The sequence below is a fragment of the Suncus etruscus genome, chromosome 13, assembly GCF_024139225.1.
Source record: "Suncus etruscus isolate mSunEtr1 chromosome 13, mSunEtr1.pri.cur, whole genome shotgun sequence".
In the NCBI taxonomy this organism is placed as follows: Eukaryota; Metazoa; Chordata; class Mammalia; order Eulipotyphla; family Soricidae; genus Suncus; species Suncus etruscus.
In genome coordinates, this window is record NC_064860.1 from 18944870 (window position 1) to 18955000 (window position 10131).

At 37.6% G+C, this 10131-nt stretch overlaps 1 protein-coding gene across 1 annotated transcript in view; it reads right to left on the minus strand.

Moving 5' to 3' along the window:
• Positions 1–1695: 1695 nt before the first annotated feature.
• AGTR1 (angiotensin II receptor type 1) overlaps positions 1696–10131 on the minus strand; it is a 48975-nt gene continuing 40539 nt past the window's right edge. Inside the window, exon 2 of the mRNA XM_049785351.1 lies at positions 1696–3345. Coding sequence (XP_049641308.1) covers positions 2219–3298 — 1080 coding nt within the window. The 5' untranslated portion in view covers positions 3299–3345 and the 3' untranslated portion in view covers positions 1696–2218. The remainder of the gene's footprint in view (positions 3346–10131) is intronic.

Below are 10131 nucleotides of genomic sequence, written 5' to 3' on the forward strand. Positions count from 1 at the left end.
GTGGCACCTGGTTTCGTGTAGTATCTTTTTATTTTCTTATTAAATACCGTACGTATTCTGAGTACAGGCCTATTTGGAGATATAATTATGCAAGGTTTGCAGTACTGTAAACTGTTATACAGATTCTGAAAAATATTCAGTCCTATGTAAATAAAGATATTAAAAATGTTCACATCTGGAGATACATTTGTATTTCTTATAGAAGAATATGTGGAATTTATCAACTTAAAGGTCTTGAATCTTCATTACAATGTAGATTATGATACCAAAGATATCAGAAAAAAGAGGAATGTTCCAATTTTAGAACTAAAATAGTCAGAATGTGCTTGTATATTAAATGTTATGTTTTTTTGAGTATTTTTGAAAACTGTTTATGATATAGAAGGCTACCAAGCTATCAAATTAAGTGAAAAATTTATGCAAAGTACTATACACATTATAACTCCAACGTATTGGTAGTAAATATGTAGAATAAAATGTGTCCAAATGTTAAAAATCAAAATTTTGGAGCAGAAAGATTAAATATGGCCTTTTATTTTTTAATTTTTAAATTTTTTTATTTTTGGGTCATACTCATTGACGCTCAGGGGTTACTCCTGACTATGCACCCAGAAATTACTTCGACTTGGGGAACCATATGGGACGCTGGAGGATCAAACCATGATTCGTCCTAGGTCAGATGCATGTAATGGCTGCACTATTGCTCCACACCCTAAGTATGACCTTCTAAAACTTTTCTATATTTTCTGAATTTCCTGGAATGATCAGGCATAGAACTAGAAAAGTTTTATTAAGATTATGTAGAATGTTAATGCTTTTTCAAAGGAAAGAACTTTTGCATTTTGATGAAAATAACTGGAAAATTAAAAGCAATGTATTTGATCCACACTGTACAAAGGAGTAAAATTTGTCTTTGTGGAAAAATATAAACTATCAGTTGTATCAACATTTAAATATCTCTTTACATTCTGGTGGAGAGATTGGTAAAATCCTCTGAAACCATGAAACAATAACTTCATTATTATTGTAAACTATGATACTGAACTCAAAAGTTAAAATTAAAGGAAATTTAAATGGAAATATGAGTGTAGTTTTTCTTCTTTACCTTATTTTAAAATAAGTCAGCCTCAGTTAAAGTAATAGAGACTTCAATACGTCACAATAAAATTATTTTATTTTAATGTAAATACAGTTTTGCTAGCTTTTAATTAAGTAACAATAAAGGTATAGATATACATACATCGGTAAAATACATACTTTTAAAAACAATAAAGCAAACTTGATATAAATCTTTTACACACAAATATAGATACTCTTCAGATATAAAATATAACACATTTCACAGGAAAGACAACTCTCTGGGAACAAAAGTCAATTTTATAGTTACACTAGTTTTAATACATCACTTTAGTCACATTATCATACAAATAAAGCATTTGGCAAGTTTTGGGAGCATGAACTAATAAGATACGGTTGAGTTTCACAAAAGCTTCTGGAACTTGAAAACTACTTCTTTGCCTGCCTTTGAACAAAGTGCTTAGTAATAGTAGTAAAATGAAAGGGCCACCGTAACTAGAAGCACAAAAACTGGGCACAAAATCTCTAATGCCATTGGACTATGTACATCTTTATCTCTTATCTCCTATAATTCACCAAAAGGAATTTCTCAATTGAGGGTCAGATGAATAGTTAAAGGGAGCTCCCAGGATATTCCACGGGGGCCACTGGAAAAAAATTGAGTAAGTGGATGGTAGTATATAGCATCAGCCAAGAGAGTCTAGTGGTAGAACAGGAGTGCCACAGGAAGAAAACAAGGTCAGGAAAGGATTAAAATAAGAAAAAGGTTGAAAAATGTAGCTCAAAAGTGTTCACATTTTCTAAACACCTTCATGCAGGAATCAAGAATAATTGAGTAGGAACAGATGGGGGAAACTGCATTTCTGCTTGCCAGTGCAAATGTCCAAATCCACATGCTCAGTCACATTCTGACATGCCCTTGGAGTGGCTGTCATCTACATATCACAGAATGCGGCATGGTGGCTTTGTTTGATTTCAAAGGAAAAACAAAGCTTTTGTTCAGAGCTTTAGAAAAATCAGTTCAGTCCACCTTGTCCACGTTCCTATGACAAGGATCGAGAGCTGATGCTCATTTGGGAATGAAGGGATGTTCCTCTTGCTCCTTCTCTTACTAAGTGATTCCCTCACAGGCTTTGTTGTCTCACTCTACCTCGATCCTTGGGGCTGGCTTTTTAGAGGATGAACTTCCAGGATCGGAGGGGCGGTAGGATAATGTGCTCATTTTTGTTGATAGGTTTGAGTGAGATTTGGCCTTTGGGGGAATGTATTTCAGAAGCTGGAGGAAATATTTTTTAAACTTTTTCCCCAGAAAGCCATAAAAAAGCGGGTTCAGGCAATTGTTAAAATAAGCAATGCAAATGGTGATGGGCATAGCTGTGTCAACAATATCTGCAATCCTACAGTCCTGGATGACGCCCAGTTGAATCAGGACATCCAGAAAGGTGAATATTTGGTGGGGGACCCAGGAAAAGAAGAAGAAAAGCACAATTGCCATGATGATCTTGAAAATATCATCATTCCTTGGCTTGTTCTTCTGAATTTCATAAGCCTGCTTCAGGGCCTTCCAGATCAGAGTGTAACTTGTAAGAATAATCAGAAAGGGAATTAGGAAGCCTAGTATATTCTTGGTGAGACCTAGCCCTATGGGGAGGGTGGAATTTTTGGATTCATAGTGGAAGGCACACACGGTGATATTGGTGTTCTCGATGAAAAACACATTGCGGTGGATAACTGTTGGCAAACTGGCCAAGCCAGCTAGCAGCCAGATCACAATACAGGTGACCTTGGCCACTAGCATTGTGCGCCGAAGACGGGACTTCATGGGGTGGACAATAGCAAGGTAGCGATCAATACTCAGACAGGTGAGCAGAAACACACTGGCATAGAGGTTGAAACTGACGCTGCCCGAAGCTATCTTACACAGGTAGTTGCCAAAAGGCCAGCGGTATTCCATTGCGGTGTAGACAGCCCAGAGGGGCAAAGTCAGCAGGAAACATAAGTCAGCCAGTGCCAAGTTCAAGAGGAAAACACTCGCTACAGTTTTCAGTTTCATGTAAAAGTAGATGACGATCACAACCAAGCTGTTCCCAAATATTCCCACCACGAAGATGATGCTGTATAAAGTGGGGATCATGACAAATATGTAACTGTGCCTTCCGGATCTGGGACAGTCATCCTGGATTCTTTTAATGCCGTCTTCGGTAGAGGCGTTGAGCATCATATTGATTTCCTGGGTCAATTAGTCTCAGGCACTATTACCGAATTCACCTGGAGAAAATAAAAATGAAAGTAAAAAAATGTAGCTTCCAACATGTAAACAAATTGTTCTCTTTCTCAGTCATAAATATAGAAAGTCAATGCTCATCTTAAGGGAAGAAGTTAGAGCCGGTCTAAGATTTTACACTTACATGTACTTTTAAGACAGAAGATAGTGCTTTCTGGGCAGAGGAAAATTCTCAAGATCAACAGAAGTGGGTCCTAGATCCTTGGCATTTTTATCTAGCAGTAAATCCTAATTTCAAAAAAAAATTTATAAAAATACTTTAAATATCAAAAATATGACTGAACTTAATGATCTAGATGATGAGTTTTACATGGAATAAAACAAAGCTGATGTATTTGTCTTTAATTCCAAAGGGTGATGCTTGTCTTTCTTATATTTTAGAGGTTTGCCTTTCATCTGTCAATTTCCTTTTAGGTATAAAAATTAATAGTATCCCACAAAGGGGACACGTTATACTAGGAGCCCAGGGGGCAAAAGAGGGAGATCTGGAATGCATGCTGGGAACAGGGGTGGAGGGAGGACAACAATTATGGTTGGAATGCCCCTGATTCATTGTCACTCTGAACCTTAAATATTACTGTAAAAGATTTGTAATTTGCTTTGGTTTCAATAAGATCATTAAAAAATGTAATAGTATCCTTCTTTAAGTATTCAGAATGGTGTCTGGGTAGCTGAGGATTGGCCATTGTGGGAGTGATTTAGGATGAATAGGAAAAAGAAGGGCTTATGACTCTGAGGACTAATACCTTCACTATGCTTTTCTACACCCCATGAGATCTCTTTAACTTCTTAGTCTTGGCCAAAGGCTGATCCTCCCAATTTTGGGGCCTGCCTATCACTTCAAGAATTAACCCCAAAACAAGCTGCTTCTGTAACAAAGGTGTCCAACAAGCAGGTTAGGTCATGCTTATCAATAAAAGATGTCTTTGTGCAGAATTAGAGACATTATAGTGAAGAAATTCTTTAGAACGTTTAGAACTTAGTGAAGAAATTCTTTAGAACTTTTAGAAGCATCAGATGCTCAGGCTGGAGGCCCACAAATCTATCTACTATCTATCTATCTATCTATCTATCTATCTATCTATCTATCTATCTATCTATCTATCTATCTATCTATCTATCTATCATCTATCTATCTATCTATCTATCATCTATCTATCATCTATCTATCTATCTATCTATCTATCTAATCTATCTATCTATCATCTATCTATCTATCTATCTATCAACCTTTGCTTCAATAGGCCGCATAATTAACTATCAAGCTACTTATTTATTTGATAGAGAAAACCCAACATTTGCCCCAGATTTGAGTCTACCAGAAAACCTGAAAATGACATTTAGGCAGATGTGGGTCAGGCAGAATTTGAGGTCTAGGTACTCTCAAGCAAGGAAACCTGATGACAGAGGTATGACACTAAAAAGTGGGTCGTTAGATGAGCATGACTGTATGTTCCTCTTGTCACAGTGTCCTAAGGAAGATGAATAAGGGCACAGTTTGTTCCTCCTTGGAAAGCTGTTCTTGACTAGGAGAGCGCTGACTGGCTACATGTCCCCATAAGAGTGCCATTATTGATGCAAAACGATGCTGGGATGGCCTGAGATATTTGTCTAACCAGCCTCTTATAGGAAATAGTGACCTGAAGTGACTACTTTGTTTCCCCAAAGTAGGCAGCTATTTTCCCTTCCAAGTTTTTGACTTCATAGTGTCCACATAGTGTCTGTTCCTTTTGTGCATCCTTATATTATCTAAAAATACTTATTCTTTTTTTAGTTTGGGAGCAGCAGCATCCAAAAATAAGTGATCATGGTTTCTGACTTTTCTGGACAACTGGGTACTATGTTTTCTGAGGAACTTTGATTCTTAGGATAAAAAATTTGATACCACTCTATCATGACCTGTTGATCTGCCTTTTTTGTTTACATTTCCTTCTTGTTTCCTTGAGAGTGGGCATGGCCACTTGTGCTCAGGGCTTACTACTACTGACTTTTGTGCTCAGAGATAGCTCCTGTTGGTACTTAGGAAAATACATTTGATGCCAGAGATTAGAACTGAGAATGTTCACATGCTAGGCAAGTGCCTTAACACTGTGCTGTCTCTCTGGAGTCTTCCTCTTAAAATTAAAAAAAAATTTCTTTTCTGTTTTTGGTTTTTGGGCCATACCCAGTGGTGCTCAGGGGTTACTCCTGGCTATCTGCTCAGAAATAGCTCCTGGCAGGCACGGGGGACCATATGGGACTCTGGGATTCGAACCAACTACCTTAGGTCCTGGATCGGCTGCTTGCAAGGCAAACACCGCTGTGCTAGCTCTCCTAAAAAGAATTTTTAATTTAGGTAAGATGGTAAAAATAGGGGTCAATTTATGGTATTGGTGTGCAAAGTGACTGAATATCCAAATTCCCATGATCCTCCACAGCTGGTTGCTCTCTTCTCACTGGTTTATCAGGTGCTTGAGGGCAAGGCATTTTTGGAAACACCCTGTTTTCCAGTGGAGGTCTGGACATTCTAGGAGGCTTCTGATAGATGCCAAATGGATAAGGGAGAAAAAGTACAATAGACTGAGTAGCACAAAGCTAAAAAGCAGTAAATACTCCTGAGACAAATTTCTATGGGGTTCAATGACATACACTTACATGCCTTTCCATCCCAAACAGAAACTATTCATTGTTAACCTGAGCCTCATTTTGAACAAGAAAACAAAACAAAAACAAAAACTTAGAAAAACGGGGACAAGCACTTGTTCTACATTCACATGCACTCATACACAGTAATAATTCTTGGCACTCAATAAACCCTTGTTTTATAAAATGAAAGACAAAATAAGTAATGTTTAATAAAAATTAGAACTAGACTCCCAAGAAGGTCTCATCTATTTCTTTCTCATCTTGAAGGATTTTCCTGAACTTTGATGACTTTTATGATCAGTTGATTATAGTGATTAAAACTGTGCTAATTTAAAAGAATAAATTAATTTAGGTAAATAAACATTCTCTATTTGAAACGAAGTGCTTCATCAAAGATTTAGTAGCTTGAAGTTATTTATATCTTAATACAGACTGATGTCCTTATTTGTTTTTAAAGCTAGTTGAGATCAGTTGGATGTTGCCTAGGCAAAAACGGAAAATGTCAAGGTTACAGAATCTCAAAGATTAGAAGAAACTGGTAAACCTCAGAGCTGAAAACCAGAGCGAAGGTAAATATTTGCTTCACCTAGATACAAGGACACTCAAATCATGAAAAACCTGGTGCATGAAGATCCTTTGGTTCCTCAGAATAGGAAAAAGCTCTTTTAAAAAAATTTTTGGGTGCATCCCATGTAGTGATAAGGAGGCCCAGGAACTTCTGATGATTCTTAGCCACTGGCTCAGTGGTTCAATGAAAGATTCCAAGGATGTGGTGTCATTTGGGTTTTTTAGTGCCAGGCATTACTAAGGCCATCTCAGAGGTGCTTGGGGACTCAAACGGTTGTACTCAGTGATAATTAGGGAACTGTATGGTGCTGTGGGTGGAACTGGAGTCAGTCTCATGCAAAATATGCTCTTAATTCTTGCACTGTCTCTTTGGCCTGGCTTTTGATCCATACAACTCATGCTAGGTCTATTACTTCTGATTTGAGAAATTGCAGAATTTCATTGACTCAACTTAAACCAACACTTAATAAGAATCTGAAAAGAAAGCAAGCTTTTTTTGGAAAGTATTCATTTCTAAATACCTTTTACTTCAACTGCATTACCTTTCATTTGAGTTCCCATTCATGTATACAGATAAATATTTTAATTTATACAGAGTTTCTCTGAATAGCTAGACATTTTATAGAGGTATTTCTTCTTTATGGAGTAGATCTCTTGGGATGTTCTGGACATACCATTGAATATACTATTAGCAGAAAATGTTGCTATTAATGATTACTGTAAATCACAATGGAAATTTTCTCTCTTGTAGAGGAATCAATATTCTCATAAGGATGAAAGAAAGAGGGAGAGGGTCTTAGATGATAGAAATGGTAAGAGTAAGCACAGGAAAAGAAATACAAATATGGCTGACATCCATTCAGTCCACAGTTCTTGGCATACCACTCAGTGCTGGGACTGAGAAATATAAAGTGAATCAAGGCACATCTTCTCCTCTGAGATATTTCAGTCTAACTAAATTTTCTCCAATGTACTGGGGCTTGGTGTACATCACTCACCAGCTTGGTGGAGGACATGAGGGCATCCTCTAGACTTGGGGACAATGTTCAGGGAACAGAGTAACTAAAATTAAAGGATGCTAACCAATTAGCCAGTCAAGGCAGAGAATAAATTGTATCTTCACTTATTGTTTTTCCTCCTTTATGATACTGATCCCCATCATGCACCATCTGTGGGAAATGGTTCTTGCATTTTATATATATATATTCAAAACTTTGTGCTGGGGTTGTAGGGTCTGAATAGGTGGACCTAGACAAGGAGATACAATCTGAAGCAGCACATGAGAAATAACCTTCTCTGCTCTACAAATTTTGCAAAACTGGATGTGTTTCTGGCAGCCTAAGACTTCGATTTAAAAGCAGGGATGTTAGGAAAGGGGAAAACATAAAGATCTTTTGTAGGGTGAATGTCGAGGAATATTGTTTTGGGAATAGCTGTAGGAAGGAGACAGAGACTACTAGGAACCCCACATGGTAGCTTCTTCTGCCTCTCTTCCCAGCAGGATTCTAAATAATGGTAGAATATTGACAAAGTGGGGGAGAGAGGGTGCCATCTCCTGTTACTTCTGGCAACAATTATGAACAAGTTCCATGCTTACATGAATTCTACAACACAGTATTCTAGAAGAAGAAATAGAACTAGGGGACATAATTCTGTGATGAAACTCTCACCTGCCAAAGCCATGTGACCCTGGACAAATCACCTTATTTCTCAGTCTGTACTTCAGTATCATGAGCTGTACCAAATGGAAACAGAGATTCTCATTGTGCCAATTTTTTTCAGGGATTCAGAGATGTAAGGGGAAACACCAGGTAGACCTTTCAAACAGAAAGCCTTCAATAAATAGGTTTTATTTGAACCTTTACTATTTTGAAAAACAATCAACTTTCTCCAACTATACATCAAAAAAAAAGAGAGAGAGAGAGAGAGAGAGGAGAGAAAATGCTCATTAAAAGTAAACTCTCTTGCTGTTAAAAGGCTAAAAATACCAAGGGATTGGCTTTCAAATTATGGGTAAAAAAGATCCTAAGCAGCTGAGTATATTTGCCCTGAGTCAGGTGGGAAGTTCCATGCTTCTGTCACCATCCTGCCTTTTAGCCACTCTTGGTTATTGTGTGCGTCACCTTCTCTTCCTTGGCAGCTTCTTGGTCCTTATAAACAAGCCAAAGAGATTTCCTCTCTTTGTAAATTATAAGATATTTCCCCAAGACTTTTGATTAGAATATTAATACCTTCTTAAGCTTTTGAGGCAAGCCCCAAACCAATTTAATTAAATTGTTCATTATGAGCCTCTCTCTCTTTTTTTTAATGAGTTTGCAATCGAAAGGAAAAAAAAATCACCCCTAGTTTCCTATGATAATAAAGAGAGAACTAAAAGACCAAGTAATTATATTTGAGAGTCATCTTCCATTAAAGTTTCTCTCTCTCACTCTCTCTCTCAAATATAAAAGAGGAAGGCAAAATGGGTATGTCTGGTATAGCTGGACAGCTTCATAATGCACTCTGTTTCAAAGTCATTCTGTTTATTGCTCCTGGTTTGTAATCCAGATTTTAGAAAGCTACAAAGCACAAAAAATTTTCCGCTCCTGTCCCTTATCCTGTGTTCCTTCATCCATCCAGAAAGAACAACTCTGCCAACTTCCATGTGAAGATTCATTAAATGTCAAAAGTTCACCCGAAAATGTATAGGATTTCTATTACTTGTTTTCTTTTCTTTTTTTTTAATTTTTAATATAACTTTTATTTTGAACATAGTGGCTTACATATTGTTGACAGTAATATTTTAGGTACATATTTACATAAAATCAGGGGAATTCCCATCACTGATCTGTCCTCCCTACACCTCCGTTTTCGTCCTACCTCCCATATCCTCCTCCCTCACCCCCCGGGGCTGCTAGAAAATGTGGTCCCCTCTGTACCTAGTTTACTACTTAGTAGTCTTGCACGTGTTTGGTCTTGGTGCCTCCCTTATTTTCCCCTCTAATTGGGAGGCAGGACTAAGATAGTTCAAGTTATGCGGTTTTGTTTGGAGAAGAGAAAAGAAATAAACTGGGGTAAAAATCTAATATGCCGAAAATGGGTGGAATCCTTATCTAGAGGCTCTCATCATGGTTTGAGAGACGAGGAGAAAAATAAGGTGAAACACCCCAACAGTACAAAAAGAAGTCTCAAATATCCAGTGAGCTCTCCAACAATAACGATAAGCACCATAAAAAAAGCCTTGGTCTCGAGATAAAAAACATGGCAGGGCACATAAAGAAAGAAAAGAAAAGAAGGAAAAATCATAAATATAAATGGGGACAACAACGTCAATAACCACACCAAAACAAAGAAATCGACAAGAAGTAGATAGGTAAATAAAAAAAATAATAAAATGAGTATATAAAAATATATAGAAAATAGGGGCCGGGCGGTGGCGCTAAAGGTAAGGTGTCTGCCTTGCCTGCGCTAGTCTTGGACGGACCGTGGTTCGATCCCCCGGTGTCCCATATGGTCCCCCAAGCCAGGAGCAACTTCTGAGCACATAGCCAGGAGTAACCGCTGAGCGTTACTGGGTGTGGCCCAAAAACCAAAATATA